The sequence below is a fragment of the Narcine bancroftii genome, chromosome 10, assembly GCF_036971445.1.
Source record: "Narcine bancroftii isolate sNarBan1 chromosome 10, sNarBan1.hap1, whole genome shotgun sequence".
Lineage (NCBI taxonomy): Eukaryota > Metazoa > Chordata > Chondrichthyes > Torpediniformes > Narcinidae > Narcine > Narcine bancroftii.
In genome coordinates this window covers 103267319-103293996 of record NC_091478.1, presented here as the reverse complement: position 1 = coordinate 103293996, position 26678 = coordinate 103267319, and the positions used below count along the sequence as shown (strand labels likewise).

General features: G+C 44.0%; 1 protein-coding gene across 1 annotated transcript in view; it reads right to left on the bottom strand.

Moving 5' to 3' along the window:
* The window catches only part of gse1b (Gse1 coiled-coil protein b), a 622818-nt gene extending 598260 nt beyond the window's left edge, over nt 1–24558 (bottom strand). Inside the window, exon 1 of the mRNA XM_069902129.1 lies at nt 22750–24558. Coding sequence (XP_069758230.1) covers nt 22750–24558 — 1809 coding nt within the window. The remainder of the gene's footprint in view (nt 1–22749) is intronic.
* Between the last annotated feature and the right edge of the window lie 2120 nt (nt 24559–26678).

Sequence of the window (26678 nt, the reverse complement as noted above, 5' to 3'; positions counted from 1 at the left end):
CGAAATGCAACTTTTGGATATATGGAGGAGACAACACCCAAAAGAAAAAGAATACTCATATTATTCGGGTAGACATAAAACATACTCAAGGATAGACCTGTTCCTGCTGTCAGCCCACATCTCAGGGAGAGTTAGAAAAACAGAATATAAAGCTAGATTGTTATCTGATCACTCACCCGTTACTAGCAATAGAGCTGGGGGACATCCCACTGAGAACGTACAGATGGAGATTAAACTCCATGCTACTTAAAAGACAGAATTTTAGAGAATTCATTGAGCAACAAATTAAAATGTACTTTGAAATAAATATGGAATCAGTGAAGGTAAAATTTATATTATGGGATGCAATGAAAGCGTTTATCAGAGGGCAGATAATAAGTTATGTAACTAAGATGAAGAAGGACTACAATCGGGAAATAGAACAGCTGGAAAGGGAAATAGTAAGTTCACAAAAAGAACTAGCAACAAGGGAAGATACAACAAAAAGAAGAGAATTGGCAGACAAGAAAATAAAATATGAAACACTACAAACATACAAGGTGGAGAAGAACATAATGAAGACAAAACAGAAGTATTATGAGCTAGGAGAAAAAAAATGCACAAAATACTAGCTTGGCAGCTTAAGACAGAACTAAAAGAATGGTATTGGCATCAAGGTAAAAGGATAAACGATTTATGGTGTGAAAAATAAAAAAATTTAAAAAAAAAGTAAAAGGATAAACAAATTACATATGACCCAACAGAGATCAATGAAAACTTCAAGGAATTCTACGAGCAATTATATCAAACTGAGAACGAAGGGAAAGAAGACAAAATAGATGAGTTTCTAGCTAAAATTGAAATACCGAAATTGCAAGAAGAGGAGCAAAACAAATTAATAAAATCATTTGAAATAGAGGAAATACAGGATATATTAAAAAATCTACTGAACAATAAAACGCCAGGAGAGGACGGATTCCCAATAGAATTCTATAAAACATTTAAAGACATGTTTTCTCTCCTGGAAGTAATGAGCCAGATTGAAGAAACACAAAACATGCCAGATTCATGCAAAACAGCAATAATTACAGTAATCTCAAAGACGGGGAAAGATCCACTAACACCAGCATCGTATAGACCAATATCTCGACTCAACACAGATTATAAGATTCTTCTTTGGCTTGGCTTCGCGGACGAAGATTTATGGAGGGGGTAAAAAGTCCACGTCAGCTGCAGGCTCGTTTGTGGCTGACAAGTCCGATGCGGGACAGGCAGACACGATTGCAGCGGTTGCAGGGGAAAATTGGTTGGTTGGGGTTGGGTGTTGGGTTTTTCCTCCTTTGCCTTTTGTCAGTGAGGTGGGCTCTGCGGTCTTCTTCAAAGGAGGTTGCTGCCCGCCGAACTGTGAGGCGCCAAGATGCACGGTTTGAGGCGTTATCAGCCCACTGGCGGTGGTCAATGTGGCAGGCACCAAGAGATTTCTTTAGGCAGTCCTTGTACCTTTTCTTTGGTGCACCTCTGTCACGGTGGCCAGTGGAGAGCTCGCCATATAACACGATCTTGGGAAGGCGATGGTCCTCCATTCTGGAGACGTGACCCATCCAGCGCAGCTGGATCTTCAGCAGCGTGGACTCGATGCTGTCGACCTCTGCCATCTCGAGTACTTCGACGTTAGGGATGTAAGCGCTCCAATGGATGTTGAGGATGGAGCGGAGACAACGCTGGTGGAAGCGTTCTAGGAGCCGTAGGTGGTGCCGGTAGAGGACCCATGATTCGGAGCCGAACAGGAGTGTGGGTATGACAACGGCTCTGTAAACGCTTATCTTTGTGAGGTTTTTCAGTTGGTTGTTTTTCCAGACTCTTTTGTGTAGTCTTCCAAAGGCGCTATTTGCCTTGGCGAGTCTGTTGTCTATCTCATTGTCGATCCTTGCATCTGATGAAATGGTGCAGCCGAGATAGGTAAACTGGTTGTAAGATAATAGCTAAACTATTAGCAAACAGATTGGCTGACTGTGTACCAAAACTAGTAAAACTAGATCAAACTGGATTTATTAAGAAAAGACAAACAACAGACAATATCTGTAAGTTCATTAACTTAATTCATGCAGTACAAGGAAACAAGACACCAATGGTGGCAGTTGCCTTAGATGCAGAGAAAGCCTTTGACAGAGTAGAATGGAATTATTTATTCAAAGTACTACAGAGGTTCAACCTGCCAGAGAAATATATTAATTGGATTAAAGCATTATATAAGGGATCATTGGCGAAGAAGGTGACAGTAAATGGATATATATCAAACCAATTTAAATTAAGCAGGTCAACTAGGCAGGGATGTCCACTATCTCCCTCACTGTTCGCGTTAGCTATAGAACCATTGGCAGAACTGATAAGAACAGAAAATAAAATAAGAGGGATAAAAATAAAGTAGAAGGAATATAAAATCAATCTATTTGCAATGATGTCATAATATACGTAACAGAACCAGAATTATCAATAAAAGAATTACATAAGAAACTGAATGAATATGGAGAAGTATCAGGGTACAAGATCAACGCAAATAAAAGTGAAGCGATGCCAATGAATAATAAGGATTAAACAAAGTTTAAGAAAGAATCACAATTTAAATGGCAAACACGAGCAATCCGATACCTAGGTATTCAAATAGATAATAATTGAGGCCATCTATACAAATTAAATTATCAGCCATTAATGAAGAAATTACAAGATGACTTAGAACATTGGAAAGATTTACCACCAACATTGATAGGAAGGGTAAATTGCATTAAAATGAATATCTTCCCAAGGATACAATACCTATTCCAACCATTGCCAATTCACCTAACAGAGAAATTCAAGGAGCTAAAGAAAATAACAAGGAAATTCTTATGGAAAGGGGGGAAACCGAGGATAGCGCTAGATAAATTAACAGAAAGGTACAAACAAGGGGGCTTACAGCTATCAAACTTTAAGAATTATTATAGAGCAGCACAATTAAGATACCTATCAGATTTTTATCAAACAAGGGAAAAACCAGATTGGACCAGATTAGAGCTAGATAAAATACGGGAGAAGGTACCTGAACATAAACTATATATATATAAGTGGGATGAAAAGCTGGTGCAATATGGGAATTCACCAGTACTGCACCATCTGCTCAACATTTGGAAGAAGATTCACATAGAAAGGAAAAAAACAAATTGTCAATAACTAAAATTAATATTGACGCAAAATCAACTAATCCCTTTCACAATAGATAACCTTTCCTTTAGAGAATGGGAGAGAAAAGGGATCAAAAGAATAGAAAATTGTTTTTCGGGAAATAAATTATTATCTTTTGAACAAATGAAGTGCAAATATGGTACAATGTTTGCATACCACCAACTGAAAACCTACTTGAAGGACAAATTGGGAAGCAGGCTGAGGTTACCAGAAGGAAGCAGTTTTGAATATGTGATTACAGACACAATGATAATTAAAAGATTTATAACAAACATGTACATCAAACTGCAAGAGAAAGAGAACGAGGAAACAAACTGTAAACCCAAACAAAAATAGGAATAAGATCTAAACATAAAGATAAAGAATGAAACATGGGAAAAGCTATGCTCCGGAACTATGAGAAATACAATAAACATGAGGTTACACATGATACAATATAATTGGTTACACAGGCTATACACCACGCCCCAAAAGATAAATAAATGGGACCCAACAGTATCAGACAGATGTTTTCGCTGTAAGAAGGAAACGGGAACAACATTACATGCTATTTGGGCATGTGAGAAAGTGGAAAAGTTTGGGAAGATCTAAATCAGGTATTAAATAAAATCACAAAAAGCAACATACCAAAAAATCCAGAGATCTTTCTTCTAAGTAATATAAGAAGTAAAGAACTTGGCCTTGATTTGGATGGAGCACAAAAAAGATTTATCATGATAGCCTTAGCTGTAGCAAAAAAATGTATTATGTCAACCTGGAAATTAGAAGAGAGCCTGAGAATACAGCAATGGTACATGGAAATGAACAAATGTATTCCATTGTAAAAAATAACATATAATTTAAAAAATAAAGTCACAGTATTCGAACAAATTTGGGAACCGTACATGGGACACAACAGAGAAGTCCTAGCGCGAACCTCCACCACCTAAAATGACAGAAGGAGAAGATGATGAAATGAACTGACCCAGTATGTAAAAGTAGATAACACAATTTTCTTGTTTATTTTCATTGTGTGATGACATTGTTTAATGGGTTTATTGTATCATATATGTTGAACATTGAGTGAGGTGAAGGAGGGAGGGAAGGGAGGGGGAAAAGGGGAGAAAATGACACTGTGTATATTCAAGAGGGAAATGTTTGAGTGTATTTTGGTCAGCTTGATTCATAGTGTGAAAAATTTTAAAAAAATTAAAAAAAGAAAAGGAACATACATGAATTGGCACTAAGGGCAGCTTTATAGCACTGTTTTGGGTTAGTTCAGGAGCCTGATAACTGTGTGGGGAGGGGGAAAAACTGTCTTTAAGCCCATTGATGTACACCTTTACACTCTTAAACCTTCTCCACGATGGGAAGAGTGTAATGGGTCCTTCTGTATGTTGGCTGGGTTGGGTTCACCAGGCTGCAGGAGATGTGGACGGAGTCACTGGAGGGGAGGGAAGTTAAGCGTATGTTGTTACGTCCTGAGTTGCATTCACTTCCCCCTGTGGCTTATTCCCCAACCTCTGCCACTGTGTGTGGAAAGCTTGCGTGCACTTTTTGTAACCACAAGGGACTCTCTCAAGTGCTGTTGGTCTCTCCCACAATATGGAAATGAGACTGGAAACCACAATTAAGACTCTTTTAATCATTGTTCATGAACTGAAGTCACTAAACCCTCAGATTCAGTGGTGGAACTTCATGGTGTTCATCTCTGCCCTGAAAGCTTGGCATTAAGTCCATTTGGCATCCAGCAGTCCTTTAGTTGGAACATTACTGGGTCAAAATGCCCAGAATATTGGACCTTCCACAAGTTTATGTGCCAGTGAGATCCGCTGCAGTCCAAAACAGATCTAAATTGTAATTTACAAAGATGTAAATTAAAAAAAGAAATAAATATGACACAGGAATGGACTGAATTTCCAAATGCACAGGATATGCAAGAGGCCATCCCTGGAGAACTGTGAACAGTTCTGGACCCCTGACTTCAGAATGTTTCCACAGAATCTCAAACAAAGAGTTTGTTTTACAAGGAGGAGATAGGTGGGGAGACATTTAAAAATCGAGTCCCTTAGGAACTTCCTGCAGAGAGGAATTTACCTACTTTAGACTAATTTATCTTCTTTTAAGCCATCTAGGTGGTCCCTGGGCCAGACCACAGTTACCACAGCTAGTTCCTGTTCACAGCTTGCCTTGCTTTGCAGAAGTGTCCACACCACCAATAGCAGCAGAGCATTGAAAGCTGCCAGGTTGCAAATGTGCAAACGCAAGACACAACTGTGAAGCAAGGGGCTGGCCTCGGAGAATCCAGCTTATTATCAGCCAGAAACGAAGGATGAAACACAGAAAACGACTGAAAGTCGATTTTTGATTTTGCCCGCTGTGATTTTCTGTCTTTAACCACTCTATACATTTGAAATTGTTACTCAGCCAAACATGGTGGCCATTTCTTCAACCAAAAGAGGAACATCTCAAAAGATCTGTCAGTCACACTCATCATTTTTGACAAACACCCTGAGATTTTGATATGCATTCCTCTCTTTAAAATCTCTCAAAGGACAGTGTCACTCTCAGTGCAGTGAGAGGCACTGGTATCCACAACCTCCATAATTAGTGCTGCCCAGCTGAGCTACGCTTGGCATGCTGCTCCAGTCATTGTTCAATTGGCTCCTGAAGGATTCCCAGCAGGATTTGGACAATGTAGAATTCAGCTCATGGTGCACAGTAACAAAGCCAGCATCCTCTTGACAATTTCCCTGCGAGGCCTGGAGCCAATTTTCCAAATGCATGCAACGAGCTGGGAATTTGACTTCTTTTTGGAATGGATAGAACATCCATAATTTCCCCCTGCAGCCCTGATGAATGAGACTCCTCAGTCAGCTCAAACTTGGCAAACCCCTTCTCATGTCAGTGTCATGGGGAGGCTCAATGTGCAGAATAACATAATCCTTTGCGGACTCTTTTTTTTTCTCCAGTAAAACCGTTGCCTATTCAGCACCAGTGAATCATTCCACTCAAGCCAACCTCATCAAACTGGAACTGGCAATACCTACAAGAATTGATTTTAGCATGGTGTCTAATATCTGCCTCCCAATAAAATCTTTTCAGAATTCATGGTCACTGCAAAAGAGAAGGAAAGCACTGCCCCTTGAACAACTTCCTTTTCATCGTTGACTGATTGCTGGCCCACTTCCCATTATCTGATGAATCTCTTTGACAGCACATAGACCAAATAACAATGCCTGCCCTCAATAACTTCTTGCACAGTAAGTTCGAGAAGGAGGACTAAATACTTAATATCAAAACAAAATGGCCATCATTTACAACACCGTAAGACTATTTGGCATGCGTACAGATCTTGTTGATAGTTTGGAACTCAATGTTTAATCATCATTTCAGCTTTTCTTTTTTCCGATTTTTATCCATGCATGCTCAAGACTTGCAAGAGTGCGAGCATGTGCAACATCGAGATCAGCTGTTCTCAACCTTTATTTGGCTGAGGCTCACTTTAGACTCTGCTCAAAGTTAATGGGACCCCTTTCCTGTGAAGTAGTCAAGTTTAGTTGGTTTCTTCCATACTTCTCTCCAACCAACTACATTAAAAAAAAATTTCTGTCCGTCCCCTCCCTTAAGCGTGCTGTGGGCCCCATTGAGAACGGCTGACCGAGAATACACAATGCAATAGAGCCTTTGGATGCCAATCTGTGGTCACCATTCATCACATAGTAGCATTTTACAAGCTTGTTGTTGGCATCTAGACAAGCAGAGAAACTCTGGGGGAGAAAGGGAGGAAAATAAGAAATAATACATTTCTCAACTGTCCTGCTGGGTCACCCAGAGCTCTCTTCAGTGTCTGCATGAAACTATCACCAAATCTGAGCCACTGATACAGGCTCCATGAGATAGCACACCCAGAAAAAGGGTATTCAGTCAATTAGGCTATGCCAGTCTGTTAACTTCACTTAAACATCTTAATACTTAATAATCTCATCAACATATCTTGGCTTCTTTCTTTTGAAACATATTCATCCATCTTAAAACTATCAGTATTATTCAAAATGTTAGGCGAGTTCTCTCAGGGTGGAGATTTTTCAAATTAATTATATTGACGATTCCTTCATAATGAGACAGATTCTCAAAGGGAAAAATGTCTAACCATCCCATCTGAAAGGCAATACTGCTCTCAGTGTGGTGCTCTCCCCACACTGCATTGGAGGGAAAACCTGGCCGTTTGCCCAACCATTGGATTGCAGCTTCAACCAATGGGCTTCCACCTTTACAGCAGGAATTCCTCGAATTAACCATGCATAAATTGAGTGTTTATGCATCTCAATCCCCAACAAGGTTTGAAGAATCTGAGAATTAAGCTGCCAAGAACATACTCCTGATCACAAACATACTTGTAGGTTCAGTGCACAAGAAACATGGAAGCAAATAATAACCCTTAGTTAGATGTCCATTGATAATACAAGTTCCAGAGTGATTGTAGAAAATGTTATCTCAATGTTAAGTGGTGCCATTAAAAAAAAAATTGGACATACAGCACCATACCTGGTCCTTCTTCCCCATGTGCCCAAATACATAGTTATCTACAAACCCCGTACGTTTTAAAGAGTAAGGGGAAACCAAAGAACCTGTAGGAAACCCACACAGACACACAGAGAATGTACAGGTTCCTTACAGCTAGTGCTGGATTTGAACTCGGGTCACTGGTGCTCTCATAGCATTGCGCTAACCCCTACACTACCTGTAATTCACTACTGTAATTTCTCTACGGTATTAATGGGACTTGTTTCAATCCCACCAAGAGAAAAGAACCATAAGAGACAATTCAGAAGGTGATAGAATTTTAAAGTTCAGGCTTTTTTTTTTATATAATGCATAGGCACAGAGAAATTATCGCCTAACTAGTTTTGGTGTTTAATATAAAGTGTGAGGAGGGAACTTAATGGGAAGATATTGAGTGATGTGGAAGGAAAAGAGGAACCTTAGATTGTATGTCAAGAAGGAAGGACAATTAAAGACGGTCAAAAAGCAGACAAGATCCTTTTTCACCAAGGCACAGGAGCACTTTTTAAGACAACATCTGCACACTGCATACAGTTCTGATCACGGCCCCACAGGACAGATGTGATTGCATTGGAGAGGGTGCAAAGGTGGTGCCAAGAGAGAACAATTGTGGCTGAGAGGAAGGACTGGATGAACTGAATTTGTTTCCTTTGGAACAGAAGGGGACAAAAGACACATTTAACTGAGGCAAGTAAAATTCTGAGTGCCTCTGATAGAATGCCATCACTCTCTTTACAGAGAAGTCAAAAACTAAGTGCAAAGTAGGTAAGAGGTACACAAGTACGACAACTCGCACCACCAGGTTCAGGATCCGTTGCTACCCTCCATCATCAGACTCCTCAACAAGAGATTTGTTTTAAAGACTGACTTTGCACATTAGAGTATTTTCTTTCTGTTTTTACACAGTCAGTTTGTTTACATTTCTTTCTTTGCTAACATTTCCAGCAATAAGTAGAAATTCTGCCTGGCCAGCGTGGAAAAAGGAATCTCAGGGTTGTATGTGATGTCATGCATGTAGTCTGACAACAAATTTGTTCTTTGAAGAGCATCACTCTCTTTACAGAGAAGTCAAAACCAAGAGGTGAGATAAAAAATCTCTCTGTAACAGATGGTCTCACTGTGTCTGATGAGTACTGGGATGTGCAGTGGAGCTGGGACCTGCAGTGTTGGAAGAGAAGATTCAGTTGGGCAGCTCTCTCCCAAACTGCCAAACAGCCTCCTCCTGTTTGTGAATATTCAGTGATGTACACACCAAGATCTACAGCGACTAAAGCAGGAAGTGTTCTCTCTAAGGTGGAACATTTTCCCCCACAGAGTCTGGGACAAAAATACTTTCAAGACCCAAATATCTTACAGTAGAAGATAATGGAATTTAGGTGAAGATTGGTCAAAATGCCACTCAAGATCAATGGCCTGAATGGTTGATTCATGCCCCTGTTGTTAAATACCCTGCATAAAGGGTTACATATTGGAAGAACTGGAACTTTGGTGAGCCAACAACCTGAAAGTGGTCCCATGTGGCTTCTGATATTTACACAGGCGGCTGAAAATTCCACACCCGTAACTTCATCTCCCTTGGGCTCCACGTGGCAGCTGCCCGTCATCCTCACTTTCCGCACTGCCAGTGCCATGATTATTTCACTTTCTGGGAAGATAACTTTTAACATCGGAATGTAAAAGAGAGAAAAAGAAATCATATCTGGGATTGATTACAAGGCAGTAATAAAATCAAGTGGTTGAAGTTTCAGCATAAAACATTCGTAAATCTGAAGTCAAGATCTCAAACATGAAACTATTCCCAGACATCATGTCAATAATATTCCTGGATTGGAGAAAGTCAAGAGCAAGGGAATAATGGCTCAACTTATCATGTTCAGTCAACTCCCAGATGTACTTATCAATTTTCTTGCAATATTTTTGAGACCGAGGTTCGTAAACCTCCAAATATTTCCTTATGAAGGGAATATATCTCCCCCAGTTTTGTGTTGAAGGCAGTTTCTTTCCTGCTATTATCAAACTCCTAAATGAACCCCATAATAGTAATATTATGTTGCTTTTGCTCCATATCAGCTGATCCCTCTGTCTTTCTCTGACTTTTCACTTTTGTACTGTGTCTTACTTGTTATCGATGCCCTGGAAGTCTATTGGTCTGCTCTAAAACCAATCTATCACTTTATCTTGTGCATGTGACAATTAATTTGCTAGAATTACCCTCTTTTTCACCCTGGTTATTGTTGTCACAATCAGAGCAGGATTTTATTCACCCTTTTGTGTTAAATGGAAACATCATCCTGATCAAATTCAGATCATTTAGAACCCCCATGTTCTGCAAGACTGTTGAAACCCAGGGGACCTTGATGGAGGATTCTGTACAAGTACCATGCATCGGGCTGGCCTTTATCCAATCGTGCTCATGCTTGAAATATGAAGCGAGAGCCACAGGATCAGACAGACCTCCTGGAATGGATGCAAAGATGGAGAGAGGTGGGAGGAGTCAGCGGGACGACTCTCATGGATTCTAAGGTGTGGGTTACTGATAACTTGTATAGCCTTGATGTGCCACAGCATCCTGAAGGACGAGAGCAGGGTGGAAGAAGACAGCATCTTAATGGGTGGAACAGCACAACAAATGTTGCCAAATCGTGATCAATAAAGGATCCCTGATCCACAAACCACCTTTCTATGAGTAATCTCATCTCTAGACCATTTAAAGATTAAAATTAGTTTTTGGTCCCCAATGCAAGAAAACAAAAATGACACTGCTATATATTTTTACTCTGAGTTAATCTCAAAAAGTACATAACTGAAAATGTAGCACTTCTTCATTGGAAAGGCAGTTTGAATTATATGCCCAAATCTCAGGAGTGCGACACAAACCCATCGTCTTCTAACTTGGCTGCAAGACTGCAACTGGGAACAGGGTTCTTAAAAACTCTCCAAAGTTCTCAAGAGAGCTAATCTGAGGAATGAACCCCTGCCAGCATCAGACTATCCACTTTGGTACAAATCACATTAGTTCTTAGAAGATAGGATAGTGCAGCACAGGAACAGAGATTCAGCCCAAGTGGATTCCCAACTTAAATGTGTGCTGTTTGTCCAAATCCCTCGACTCCTGACATCTGCCGGGAAGCCTCTTAAATGCTCTTATTGTACCACTTCCACCACTACCCCTGAAAGTCTGCTCCAGGTAACTACCACTCTGTGTAAAAAAAAAAACTTGCTCAGCACATCTCCTTTAACTTTCCCTTCAACCTAAATGCACATCCTCTAGTATGGGACCTTTTTTTTTTAAATCTGGGAAAAATGTCATAAATTATAATCAGAAACCAAAGCCATTCTGGTTGGATTCCCAGTTATAAACTGGACTAATCTTGGTGCATTTATCTGGAATTATTTTGTGAATTTGTTTCAAAGTGCTCTTTCACCAATAACGAAGAAGTTGATGCATTTTGTTACTGCCGACAGGCAAGTGACCAACGATGGCTGCATGTAGTACAGCCCAAAATACACTCTTCAGACATAACAAAAGTTTGGAAGAAATCAAACTATTAATTTTTCTTCGGATGTTTTTGCAGATATCAATGCCGTAATTCTATCACTAACATATGCTCCCTTGGAGTATGACATCTCCATCGGGAGTGCAGGATTGCAAGACTCACTTGGAAGCAAAAACGTCCACACATTCTTCATCGCGCTGCACTGAAATCTGACTTGACAACATGCCACAATTCCGCAGAACAGTTGGAAATCCTGCAAACAATAGGTACTCTGGAAAAACCCTCCTGCATACAAGATTTTAATATCCTGCTGCATGAGTTATCCACTCTCAATGACTTCAGTATCAAATTGTGGCCACATTGCTCCTGTCCACAGCAGTGGACAATGTTTTATAATGAATTGCGAGAGTAGGAGGAGAACTTGCTATCAGAAGCTGAATGGCCTTTCAGTGACACATGAGACCTCTCAAACTTGCAAGGTAGATACTGCTTTTGTCACACATTTATCTATTGACCAACATGAAGCATAAATGGCAAACTGCCGACAACCACAAATGGAAAATGCTCATCATATTATTTATTCGTTCATGGGACAAGTGTTTGACTGACTAGAACAGTAATTGTAGCCCATTTGTAACTCCTCAAGAATTGCCAAGTGACTTCAGCTGGCAGAGGGGTTTAAAAAAAATTGCTGTGGCTTCAAAGACCAAACCCAGCGAAAATGGCAGACTTCCTTCCCCAAAGTAACATAACATAACAATTACAGCACGGAAACAGGCCATTAGGCCCTTCTAGTCCACACCGAACCAAACACCCCTCTCTAGTCCCACCTCCCTGCACAATGCCCATAACCCTCCATCTTCTTCTCATCCATATACCTGTCCAACATTTTCTTAAATAATACAATTGACTCTGCCGCCACTATTTCTCCCAGAAGCTCATTCCACACGGCTACCACTCTCTGAGTCAAGAAGTTCCCCCTCATGTTACCTCTAAACCTCTGCCCCTTAATTCTTAACTCATGTCCTCTTGTTTTAATCTTTCCTCCTCTTAACGGAAATAGTCTATCCACATCCACTCTGTCAATCCCTTTCATAATCTTAAATACTTCTATCAAATCCCCTCTCAACCTTCTACGCTCCAAAGAATAAAGACCTAATCTGTCCAATCTCTCCCTAGACTCTAGATGCTTAAACCCAGGTAACATTCTGGTAAACCTTCTCTGCACTCTCTCCACTCTGTTTATATCCTTCCTATAATTAGGCGACCAGAACTGCACACAGAACTCCAAATGAGGCCGCACCAACGTCTTATACAATCTCAACATCACCTCCCAACTCCTATATTCCATGCAATGATTGATAAAGGTCAGCATACTAAAAGCCTTCTTCACCACCCTATTCACGTGAGTTTCTACCTTCAGGGAACGATGTACCGTTACTCCTAAATCTTTCTGCTCTTCTGTATTCCTCAATGCTCTCCCATTTACCACATATGTCCTGTTCTGATTCTTCTTACCAAAATGAAGCACCTCACAATTATCAGCATTAAATTCCATCTGCCATTTTTAAGCCCACTTTTCTAAGCAGCCCAAATCCCTCTGCAATCCTTGAAAACCTTCTTCATTATCCACTATTCCACCTATCTCAGTATCGTCTGCATATTTACTAATCCAATTCACCACCCCATCATCTAGATCATTAATGTATATAACGAACAACAATGGGCCCAATACAGATCCTTGAGGCACACCACTGGTCACCGGCCTCCAACCTTACATAATTGAAGCAGATGATTTTTCTCCCCCACCATCACTGCTTACAACTTTATTATTAAATTGCTTGAATTTAAAATTTCCTAGTAGCTTTTGTAGGATTATCAGCTATTGATGAATGGTAGAATCTGGAAGAAATTGAGGGAGAATGGAATTAGCATAGGATTTAATGTGAAAAGGTGCTGATGATCAATGAGGAAGGGGCCACGTCTCTCAGTCAATAGTCAATAGATCAATAATCTAGTGTCACAACCCCTCAAAGGGGTAGAGTATAGTTTTCTCTTCTGGAGTATGTCAGACAGACCACATCGATTTTAACACCTCATCCAAAACACAGCAACTCCAGCAATGCAACAACATTCCTGCATTTTGAAGTTGGAGTTGAACCCCCCCAATCTGATTTCAGAAGAAAAATTAGGTCTTTTTGAATTAAACATTCAACAAAAGCGTCAAAAATGTTATGATGAAATATTACAAAGTCACGGAGCCTAATGTAGCTACTTCCATGATGTAGAATAACATGGAAAACGTTATTTAGTCTGGATCAGACGGGGGGTTTCCAGAGGCAGTTTGCCATTTTAATCCTTTCCAAAATAAAAATTGCACTGACACGTTTCTGGTACGAAAACACTTAGGTGATCATCAATATAGAAGTAGTGGCTAGAAGCCAATCCTTAAAGTCCTCCTGTAATGGAGGAGAGAATGCTCATCTTGGTAGTGAAAGGGTTGGGTCAAGTCAAGTCTATTGTCGCTTGATTGCACAAATACAACCCGACGAAACAGCGTTCTCCGGTCCTCGGTGCAAACCACATGGACCACACAACCAGACGTCACACACATGCAGACAAACAATACATATGCAAAACTCTTTCTTTGGCTTGGCTTCGCGGACGAAGATTTATGGAGGGGGTAAAAAGTCCACGTCAGCTGCAGGCTCGTTTGTGGCTGACAAGTCCGATGCGGGACAGGCAGACACGATTGCAGCGGTTGCAGGGGAAAATTGGTGGGTTGGGGTTGGGTGTTGGGTTTTTCCTCCTTTGCCTTTTGTCAGTGAGGTGGGCTCTGCGGTCTTCTTCAAAGGAGGTTGCTGCCCGCCAAACTGTGAGGCGCCAAGATGCACGGTTTGAGGCGTTATCAGCCCACTGGCGGTGGTCAATGTGGCAGGCACCAAGAGATTTCTTTAGGCAGTCCTTGTACCTTTTCTTTGGTGCACCTCTGTCACGGTGGCCAGTGGAGAGCTCGCCATATAACACGATCTTGGGAAGGCGATGGTCCTCCATTCTGGAGACGTGACCCATCCAGCGCAGCTGGATCTTCAGCAGCGTGGACTCGATGCTAGTATTCATATAAATAAACGAATAAATATTGTTTTGTGAATACGAGTCTCAGATGGTTAGTGTGAGCAGTTCCTTTGGTTTCACTTTAAAGTGAGTCAGATACAATCATTGAATAATGGAAATGTGTTAGCATGGATTTAAGATTGGATTATCACAGGGAATAAATGTGACTGTACGAGGCAGGAAGGAGGTGACTTGTGGAGTGCTCCATGGATCAATTCATAGACTTCAACTATTTGTGATCATTTCTGGAGAAAGGAGGGAGCAGAGTACAAGTTCTCCAAGGCACAAAAATAGATGGAAGGGGATTTTGCAATTAGATTATTAGGATTTTGCAACAGATAACAGATGGAGGAGGTGAAAACTTGCCAAGTTGAGCGTAATACAAGAAAGTGCAAGACCATGCACTTTCATAAGAAGAATCTAGGAGATGGATCATCACCTAAAACAGAGAAACACTGCAGGCGAGAAGAAGGATCCAAGTGTTCTTGCATACGAAATCGCAAGGGGTGAGCAGGCAGCTAACATAGCTCAGAAGGCAAATACAAATGTAGTCTTGGTTTTAGGCAGATATTGTTGTAACACTGGCATCACTAGGGGGATGCAGGCTGCACCAGGTGATACCATCAGAGGCGGTGACACCAAAATGACTGTTTATCAAATTTTTGTGCAGTGTTTCAAAAGAATTTCTTTTAATTAAAAATATCCCTGTCGTTGTCGTTAGTTTATAACAACAAAAACAATTTTTGTAAGCCCATCTTACGTATTAATGCACCTACAAGGCTAAAACTAGTTTTCTTTTTGAACTATCTAATGTGCTCCGGTCAGAGCTGTCACTATCGTCCAATGAAAACAACGCTTCGAATCACCTGGTTTCATCTGCAGGGGCCACAATCACACGCTGTTGGTTTCGTTACTGCTGGTGTTTGTATAGTTGCTGCTTTGTTCAATTTTCTGGTGTTTTAGCTACAATATTGTGGTAACTATTTCATTTATGAGCATATTTCCATATGCATTTGTCGACAAGTTCTTCATTATTTGGTCCATTATTGATTATGTGAACTTAATCCATTAAATGCATCTTCTGTAACAATAAAGTTTAACATTAAAATCAACAATTTTTATGTAGTTCTTAAAATTTTTTATTTTGAATTCTATTGTTTTCTTGCTGAATTTTCACTCTAACTAAATGAAACTTTGTAAATGTGTGGCATTGTAACTTAAAGGTATAATTCTAAACAAAGATCTGGACCCGCTGCAATTTGCCTATCGTCACAGTCGCTCCACAGCAGATACAATATCGCTGGCTCTCCACTCACCTCGAAAACAGCAACTCACACATACGGCTGCTCTTCATAGACTACAGCTCAGCCTCAATACTATTATTCCCTCAGTGGTGGTCATGAAGCTACAAACTCTAAGCCTCTGTACCCCCTCTGCCACTGGATCAGAAAACCAGTCAGTACGAATTGCAAAAAATGCCTCCGACTCACTGATGATCAACACAGGCTCAGCCCAAGGGTGTGTGCTTAGCCCACTGCTCTACTCGTTATACACCCATTACTGTGTGGCCAGGCACAATTCCAATGATGTCTACAAATTTGCCGATGACACCACAGTTGTTGGCAGAATCACAAACGGCAATGAGGAAGCGCACGGGAGAGAGCGAGATCAGCTCGTTGAATAGTGTAATGACAATATCCTTGCGCTCAACATCAGCAAAACCAAGGAGATGAATGTGGACCAGAAGGAAGACAGGGGAACATGACCTGGTCCCCATCGAGTGAAGGGTCAAGAAGTTAAAATTCCTGAGTGTCAACATTTCCAAAGATCAGTCCTGGATCCTCCATGTTGATGCAATCACAAAGAAGGCATCAGTGGCTATACTTTGTGAGGTATCTGAGGAGATTCGGTATGTCACTGAAGACTCTTGTAAACTTCTACAGGTGTACCGTGGGGAGCATTCTGGCTGGTTGCCTCACTGCCTGGTATAGAGGTATCAACTCTCAGGACAAGAATAAACTCCAAAGGGTTGTTAACTCAGCCTGCAACATCACAGGCACCAGACTTCACTCCATCAAGGACATCGACATGAGGCGGTGTCTTAAAAAAAGTGGCTTCTATCCTCAAAGACGCCCACCCCCCGAGGCCATGCCCTCTTCACTCTGCTACCATCGGGGAAGAAGGTACAGGAGCCTGAAGATGAGCACACAAAGGCACAAGGACAGGTTCTTCCCCACTGCCATCACATTCCTGAATATTCATTGAACCAAAGACACTGCCTTACTTTTCATGCACTAATATTTTTTTTTAAATTTATAGTAATGTTATAAGATGGTTATAATATGAATGTTTGCACCATGAGGCTGCCACAAAAACACTGAATTTCATGACTTGTTCATGGCAATAATTCTGATTCAACTTTTCAAGTTGTTATCTCACTACTCCTGCCATTAAATTCAGTGATCTATGGAAATTCCAATTTACAAGTTACATTAATACAAATAGCATTTACTAAGGATTCTGTGTGGTCTGGTACAGGAGGGGGGAAGGGGGGGTGTGACACCATGAGTTACGCACTGGGTGACACCAACCCTGGAGACGCCACTGTGTTGCAATGCATTGGTGATGCTGTACCTGGAGATCTGTGCCTACTTTTGAATCCCTTTCTTTAAACCAATTCCTGGGATGAGAGGGTTGCCGAAGAGTGAACAAAATAAAAATCTATATTTTCTGGATTTTAGCAAAATGGCCAAGGTATAATTGAAACAAGGTCTAAGGAAGTATAGCAGGGTAGGTAACCAGAAGTTTCGACCAGTGGACAAATCTGAATGTTGGACATAGCTTCACGTTCTATAATTTAAAGCAGAGGTGCATAGAGACCACTCACAATGAACCTCTATAATTTTTTTACTTTGGAAGAGTGGGATGCCCCTTTCCCACTGGCATCCCGATTAATGGGCTGTCCCGGGATAGGAAGCCCTTTGTGCCATTTCCACTGGGCCACCCTTTATTGGGACACTAATTGCTTTTCCACTGAATGCAACTCATCCCCAGGGAATCAGAGTATTCCATCTTCTGCTGTCCCTTTTCCACTTGTTTTAACAGCACACTGGCGTCAGCAAACACCGGATACAAATAGGGGTAGAGACGGTTAATCCCTGGTATGAAATGACATCATTTGAGGCCGGGGTTTGGACAATGCTCCTTTTCCACTGGACCCTGTCCCAGTAAATTCCCAGTTAATTCCTGGGCCAGGGTGCCAGTGGAAAAGGGGCTTATGTCACTAAAGGTAGATAGATTTATTTTTTCAAGGAAAGGTTAAGGAATTGAAGGACAGAACCAGCGTGGAAGAGGAGACGAAGCCGGGGGCAGACAAGCAGAGATTATGTTGAAAGGCAAGCCAGGCTTGAGGGATGGAGTGGCCTCACCCTGCTCCTAACATTCTACATACCATCTCACCCAGAGATGACTGACTAGATGTAACGATTCCCGCTTTCCAACACTCGAAAATGTTACTGGAGGAAATCGTCAGAACAATAAATCTGCAACCTTGCAAATTCCCCCTGTGGTAAAATTAATGACTCAGGAATTTGTGCTGAAACTCAGTGTTATCCCAACTCCCTCCCTGACATGCACACATCCCTTCAATGCGATTTACCCTGTAATGGTATCTGTCAGCAGTAGAGGGTGCAATGTTGCAATGTTAGGATACATATATACATTAAAATTGCACGCTTACAATTATATCGATTTTTAATAATTAGCTCACCAAAGCCCAAAATTGGGCCATCGCTGTTAACGATATTTATTTCTAATTGTTAACAGCCGTTTCCCTTGTCCGAGGGCTTGGATTGAATAAAGTGGGCGACAAATCTGAACATCTGGAATTTCCATTTCCACTTCGCAGCTAAAGTGTTGCGGGGACGCCTCGTTTCGGCACCGCACACAGCAACTGTCTGCAAACTCCAGATAATAATCCTGAAATGCAGGCATTTTTTTTCAGTCCCCCCCCCCCCCACCGCCCCATCCCTACTTCCTCTCACCCCCTAGGGACGAGCTACTACAGAAGAAGCAATTTACAAACATACTCAAGGCTAAATGTGCGCTCTGCTACTGAACTGTATGAGCGAGGGTTAAACCTCTTCTGTTCTTTGCTACCAGTTATCCAATGCAGAATAGAGAAAAAAAGAGGAGAGCCTCCAAGGCTTCCAATTGCTCTCCAAAGATCCTTGTTGGAAAGGTTGTCAGCTATCAATGGCTTGCATGAACCAGCTCAACATCATTTAAACACTCCTTTCAAATGTTGTCATGCTCTGAGATGCTGTGGAATTTTTTTTTTCCTTTCCACCTACACAAGGCAGTGCAAATTTAAACAAAAAAAAAAATGCATGATCCCAGGTGTTACAAGGAGAGATGGGGCCCGTATTAATGCATTTGTTCCATCGAGATTTGGACTGGAATTTAAATGTAAGCATTCTTCCCCATGAACAAGCTTAATAATTGTTTTGGGGGATGGTGAGAGTTTGTGGTTAGTCCTTCACCCTTCCCCCAGATTTAGGAATACTTGGTATTGCACCCGAGGTCTTACCACAGGGGTCTTGAAAGGGTGGATGTGAAGAGGATGTTTTATTTTGTGCTTGGAGTCCAGAACTACCCATCACTGCTCAAACCCAAGGGTCCGCTCAAGTCAGAGTTGAGGGGAACTGTTTTCTCCGAGGATCACAAGTCTTTGGAACTCTCTCGGAAGGTGATGGAAACCGAGTCTTGCGTATTTCTCAGAGATGCACAAGCCAGGGGAGTGAGAATCAATGTGGATAGATTTGGACTTGGAGCAGAGGTTACAGACCATGGGATGGTCTGTGGGAATAACCCATGGGGAGAGTTACCTTCTCATAGTTAGTATTTACATTTCATATAAAAGGATGTACTGGCCTTTGGAGAGGGAGCAGCACAGCTTTAAGAGAGATTACATTGGACTTAAATTCCTCAGAACTTAAATGGCATGACTGATTGATGAGATTTGAAATATCAGGAGACGTTAGCAGGTTGAAGACAGAACAATTTATTGAACAGAGAGGAATCAAGGGCAAGAGAACCATCTTAAATTTTACAACAGACCATCAGAAAGAAAGTCAGAATGAAGGACAAAAAAAAAACAATTCTCTCCTCCAAAAAACTTTTGATTTCAAAATGCAAGGATATTGTTCGGCAAGCATATTAGGCATTTGGAATTAGGTAGGCAAGTCGAGTCAAGATGTAATGAAGTGCTCAGCAGAGTTCTGGGGCAGAAGGGTCTACACCTGTTCCATTTAAATGTTATTTGATTTTGAAATTAGACAAATGTTAATTGCTTGATGTTAAACATTCCACTTTCAAGGAAGATACAGCAAACTGTTTCCCCAGTGTGAAGGTCTCTAGTTGTGAGTGAAGTATATTTAAAAATCCCCTACATTGCTCAATGCACTGCATCCCTGGAGATTACCAAAATTACTCTCTCTCTCCCCTGACCCCTCCCCCCCCCCCCCCCCCCACCACCAGTGGAACAGAAGTGGCAACTATCACAAACCATCAAGTTGTGTTATGAGATGATCAAATTAATAGTAGCCGCAGACACAGGGAAAACATTTCCCAGCTTAACTCTCCGTGGAAAGGTGAATAAATATTTATACCATACACTGTGCAAGATCAAGTATGTTTGCAAAAACTCTATCTGAACCATGATCATTTGCAGCAGGCAATGACATTTAGCCAGTGTGGACTGAAGGCTAACGGTCACCCTTGCCCTAGTGGACAGAGCACCACTTGGAGATTCTCGTAAAAGATCCATATCTAATAAAAAAGGAAAGTGCTTTCTTCTACTTAGGGAGCCTCTGCAGCCAAAGTGTTTCATAAACAAGATGCATGCCAAGTACTTTGGAACACGAGCCAATTCTCTCAAGTCAGGATGCTGAATTGTGAAAATAACACAGTGCAGCATGTAAGTGAAGTTATCAGTTTATTTCGCTTCAGTAGCCCCAGTTCACTGCAAAAAAAATGTTCATTGTGAAGCTCACTCTACCTTCATTTGTGGCGGCTTTGATTTCACTTTCATGGGTGGAGCTGCCAGTACTTCAGTTCCAACAACTCAACATCCTCTTCAGAACTAAGTGGGCAGGCAGTCAGGGGCTTCACTGTGACGCTTGGCAAATGGATCACCAATGCAAAATATGTCCGGCTGTATGTAAAATACACCCACCCGCTGCAGCACATTGCTGCAATGTACTTCTCCATGTCACAAGACCATACCCAGAGCAAGGATGGACAAAGCACCTGGCTCACAAGGAGAGAACTACTACATCACAGAACAGTTAAAATGACAGCTTGTCTGATATCTACCAATCTCGTAAGCTTTCTGTGAAGAATACCAGCCCTGAAATAATTTGGAGCAAAGAGAAACAAGTTCTTACAAGGCACCAATGGCTCTAATGTAACATGCCACCGTATTGGAATCCTGATTTAACTTTAAATAGCATCAATACAACTTGCAAAGCATATTTCACCATGTTTCCTCATTCCGAAGATCATTTATCTTTTACATCACTGATTAGCTTCATCCACTCAATGGGATTACCTTGATAATCATCAATACACTCTTTGACAGCACTCACCACCAGAGCCCTGAATGAATTAGACAGAGGAGGCATCTGGAGCTGATGAAGCAAGCTTTCCGATAACACAACACTCCAGCCCTGCATCAAGGTGATCACCACTTCATCATTTCCGAGGTGAATGCAGGGTGTACCCACCCACTGCCATCACAATGGGACAACTTTCCCAACACCTTGGTTTCAGGTGCAGTCATACTGCTGATATAACTCTCAGACAGTTCATGTCCAGTCAATTCAGCACCATTTGTGCAGACTTGAAATCCTTGAGAAAAGGAAAATCCAATAAAACCCAAAGGAGATGCAAGCATCATCCATCTCCACTTATCCAAACAGAATGTTTTTCAATACATCAGTCAGAGAGAGTATTGTACATATGGCCTGCTTAATGCACATAATTATTCTCTAAATGACAAGTAGATGTGTTTTATATAAGGAATGCAGGCCAACAATATTACCCCTCCTGGTGAACATTTTAATCTCCTCCTAGTGGGCTGGTACCACACACTGGACCTTGTCACAGAACAAAGTGTCCAGCACATTGCCACAGGGCAGAAAAAGCAAGAACAGCATTGGACCTTCTCTGAAAACCATCCATCACCATGATGGGCCTTCGTTTTACAGGACACCCCACAGATCGTAACCTTTCATTTCAAATTTCAGTAAGGCAAATGGAATCCTCTTATTTAAGTGCAAAGAGAGAGTACAGAAGTTGGGGATGTTTTTCAGGAAATTGGTGAGATCGTACTGTGGCCAGTTTTGATTTTCTTAGGCACTTTCAGGTGGCCAATTGCCCCACATGCAAAGCGGCACGTTTAGGCAATATGCGGCTGTTTTGAGGCCACCTGAATGTGCAGGAGACGCTCTTGAGGCGAGCTACGTAACCCTCCTCCGAGAGGCATAATCAGCTCAGCTCAGTGGCTGTCCCAGCCACCTGAAAGCAGATGTTAAAGGGTCAGGCTGCTGATCACAGTTGACACTGGCCGGAGTGCGCTCAGAGCCGCATCCTGTGCAGCTGTGTCCTTCAGGTGGCCAGCTTGCGCTTTAAACGCTGTCACCTGAACCGCAATTTAAGCAGCCGCTTCTGCTTCTTCAGGCGCATTCTTAGCGTGGAATGCACCTGAAAAAGCCTCTTGTCAAAGGGGGAATACAATTGCATCAGAGGTGGTAGATTGGAATCTATGGTAGAATGGAACATCGTGAACAGGTTAATCCCTATCCAATTGGAGATCTGAAGAATGAGGACACTTACTGAAACTTGCAGAATTCTAAGGCAAGGAAGGGGAGGAAGCAAGGATAATGTTTCCTCTTGTAGGGATATTGAGAACAAAGGAGCATTGCTTTAGAAATAAAGGGTCTCCAATTTAAAACAGAGGGGAGAAATTTATTCGCTCGCGAGGCCGCAAACTTTTGGAATTCTCCACGGCATAGAGGTGTGGAGGTGCATTCGTTGATTACACTGCTGGCAAGAGATTTTTTTTTGGAATGGCGAGTCATGGGGTATGATAATCAGGGAGGAAAGTGGAGTCAAATCAGCCATGATCATATTACATGGCAGAGAACAGGCCAAATCGCCTTCTCCTGCTTCTTATGTTCTTATTGCTAACATTGAATTTTACAATGTCCCAACCACCAAGGTGAAACCTGAATCTGGTTTCCAGATTGTTGTTCCAGCTCTCTGAATTTCTAGTTCAGTCATATAACTGCTACATCGCCAAGACCATCACAAGTTAATAGAATGCACAGCTTACCTTCAAGTTCTGAGATGGTGATAGAGAATCCACTTGGCTCCTTTGTTTGATGGAGTTCCCAACCAGGACTGAGGCTTTGCAATCTTCACACGTGCCAATTGTCAATTGTTTGCCATCATCCACCACAAGCGTGTCAGCCACACGAGGGGCGTACAGGAACATTGGAAGTCGGACTACAGTCACCGCTTTCAGACTGAGGTAACGCCTTCTCTCCTGTCTGCAGAAGAAGCAGACGAACGTCTCCACCTTGTACTGCCGAGACCATGGACTGCTTGGATGCTGAGAGTTCTTGCCACGCCACCACTGCTCCAGGAGATCATTGTAACACAGAATGCAAGCAGATACCACACCCAACGACTCCACCGGGTGCGCCCGGGCCGACCAATGGCGAGAGGCCAGGAAGGGGAAGAAGGCCTCACGGTCTCCATGGCGACTGGGTGGGTTGATGCTGAGTCGGAACTCCCGGCCAGCTTCCAGCTGGGTACCACACAGCGGGCAGGTGGGCAGGTGACCGGCCTTGACTGGCAAACGGGTGACGGGGGTAGGGATGGAGTTGACCTGCAGGTACCTCCTGAGGAAGGCGTGCGCCGAGGAGAGGGCTTCCTCTCTCTCCGGCCCTCTACTGGCTCCCCACAGCCCTTCCAGCACGCCGTGGCACCTCTCGCAACAGGACACCTCCCCACACTCAGTCTTGGCCTTGGCGTTGGGCGGGCAGGGCAGGAGGTCAATGAAGGGGAAGTACATGGGCCCATCAGGGGAGCTGGCAGCCAGCCTTCTGGAGGAGACGGCTCTCATCGACTCGCCACAGTCCTCTCCACACAGGTAACAGCCCCTCTGCTCATCGGGGGAGGCAGCTTTCAGGGGCACCACGTAGAGACGCTGGAGCACTGGCACCTTGGCCAGCTCAAATCCCTGCCATTGCTGCAGGAGGGAGACGTGGCAGAAGGAGCAGACCCAGGTGCTGCCCTCAGGGCTGAGGGGACAGGCCCCAGGGGGAGGGTAGTGGAGCCATAGGAAGGGGAAGAAAGGTTGGTCCGAACGGTTCTCCTGCTTGTGGACGTGCACCAAATGCCGGGAGCCTTGGACCAGCCGGGCACCGCAGATGAAACATGCCCAGTGGCTCGGGCTCCCTCCGCCACCCAGCCCCGCAGCCCCCGACCCCTCGGGGTGCCCGTTCTCCCTGCCAGCCGCGGGCACCCTCTCGTCTCCCGAGGACCACCCGCCGCTGCTGTCGGAAGGGCCGCGAGGGGCCGAGGGGGACGAACTGCTCATGACCACCAGAGACCCGGCTGGGCAGGGCGAGGAGCCGGGCTCGGGGGAGCGGGGCTGCGGGGCTCCTGGCTCCGACTCGGAGAGCTCCTGCTCGGACAGGGAGGAGAAGTCGGAGTCGGGGCCGGGAGGCAGAGCAGCCGGGCTGGGGTTCCACTCGCGGGACGTCCCGCGGCCGTCGCACTGGTGCGGCCGCTTGAGCCAGTACATGCGCTTGTCGAGCGGCGTGCGGGACCTCTCGAACGAAAGCCACTGCTCGGCGAGGAAGCAGCGACACACGGCGCAGGCCAGCACTTGGCCGTCAGCGCTCACCTCCCGGGCTCCGGGAGCCGGCTCCTGCTGCGACAGGAACGGGAAGTAAGGCAGGCGAGCCGAGCCCGGCCACTTGGCCCGCACTTGCAGCCTCTGCTCCCGCCCGGGGCTGATGCGACCCCCGCAGATGAAGCAGTGCAGGCGTCCCGGGCTGCGCTCCCCGGCCGACACGGCTGCCATCAGCCGGTGCTTCCTGGACACGGGAACGCTCGCTTCTTTGTCACTCATGCTGGCTGGGAGAAATGGAGTGGCTGCTCTCCCCTCCCCTCCCCTCCCCTGGCCAGACCCCTCCCCTCCCCTCCCCTCCCCGTCCCGCCGCACTCTCACTGCTGTCCCGGGCGGACGCACAGAACTTTGCAAAGGTGTCAGCGGCGGGTCTCAGCCAGGGAACATCCTCAGCGGCCCGCAGGACAGCGCAGGGTCACACTTCCAGTCAGCCCAACACTCTCTCACTCACACTCTCTCACACTCACTCACTCTCTCACACTCACTCACTCTCTCACACTCACTCTCGCTCACTCTCACTCTCGCTCACTCTCACTCTCACACACTCACGCTCACTCTCACTCTCACACTCACTCACACTCACTCACACTCACTCACACTCACTCACACTCACTCACACTCACTCACACTCACACTCACTCACACTCACACTCACTCACACACTCACTCACTCTCACACTCACTCTCTCACACTCACTCTCTCACACTCACTCTCTCACACTCACTCTCTCACACTCACTCTCTCACACTCACTCTCTCACACTCACTCTCTCACACTCACTCTCTCACACTCACTCTCTCACACTCACTCTCTCACACTCACTCTCTCACACTCACTCTCTCACACTCACTCTCTCACACTCACTCTCTCACACTCACTCTCTCACACTCACTCTCTCACACTCACTCTCTCACACTCACTCTCTCACACTCACTCTCTCACACTCACTCTCTCACACTCACTCTCTCACACTCACTCTCTCACACTCACTCTCTCACACTCACTCTCTCACACTCACTCTCTCACACTCACTCTCTCACACTCACTCTCTCACACTCACTCTCTCACACTCACTCTCTCACACTCACTCTCTCACACTCACTCTCTCACACTCACTCTCTCACACTCACTCTCTCACACTCACTCTCTCACACTCACTCTCTCTCACACTCACTCTCTCTCACACTCACTCTCTCTCACACTCACTCTCTCTCACACTCACTCTCTCTCACACTCACTCTCTCTCACACTCACTCTCTCTCACACTCACTCTCTCTCACACTCACTCTCTCTCACACTCACTCTCTCTCACACTCACTCTCTCTCACACTCACTCTCTCTCACACTCACTCTCTCTCACACTCACTCTCTCTCACACTCACTCTCTCTCACACTCACTCTCTCTCACACTCACTCTCTCTCACACTCACTCACTCTCTCACACACATGGTGACACACGCGTCCTCTTACTCTCGCACACGCAACTCAATCCACCCTCACACTTATCCCATCGAGTGCCCCAGCGGGGAACATCCCGCCACTTCCTGCCCACGTTATTTTCTGCATCGCTGAACGAAGCGGCTCCCTCAACCAAGCGTCTTTGAACGGGGTATCAGTCCTACCCTGTATCCATCCAGTGACCGCACAGGGTGCATGCACCCTTAAGGCTGAAATCCTCCACGGTCAGTCTGCAGCTTGAAAGGCAGATTAAAGATCGGCGAACTCCCTCAATAGGTTTAATTTCGGACTGTCAATACACTTCAATGAATGATATCCCTAGCTGTTCAATAAGAAAAACCTTCAGTTACTCTAACGTTGCCCCAGTAAATTCCAATGCGGATTTAAATGTCCTCTCACTCTCTCAAAGGACCGAAAGGTGTTGGTGAGGAAGACTTTGCAAGGGTTGGTTTTGGCGAGTTTGCAGTTGGGTCGCTGACTGGGATGTTCGTGGACTTTTTGAAAGCGGCGCATTTCCCACCCACTCGCCTTGGGTTCAATGGTCAGGGGCGCACAAATGAAACAGAAGGAGACGTCTCTTCTCTCCCGCTGGCATTTCGTCCCTCCAACGGGTCAATTATTAAACCTCATGAATGGTCCAGCGGTGAAGACGCCGACCATTCCTTGCACTCACGCGTGCTGGAAGTGAGCGGTCCTCATTGCCACACCCAACTTCAACCAACGTTTCCAAGACTGAAGATTCAATGTATGGTCACAGCAGTGTCCTGTTACATGAAATTTCCTTCTCCCTGCTGCAAGGCAGAGGGACCGAGATTCGCCTCCAGCGCTTCCGCAGCCACACAGGTCCAGTCCAAACCACTGGCTCCAGAGCTGAACCTCCGTC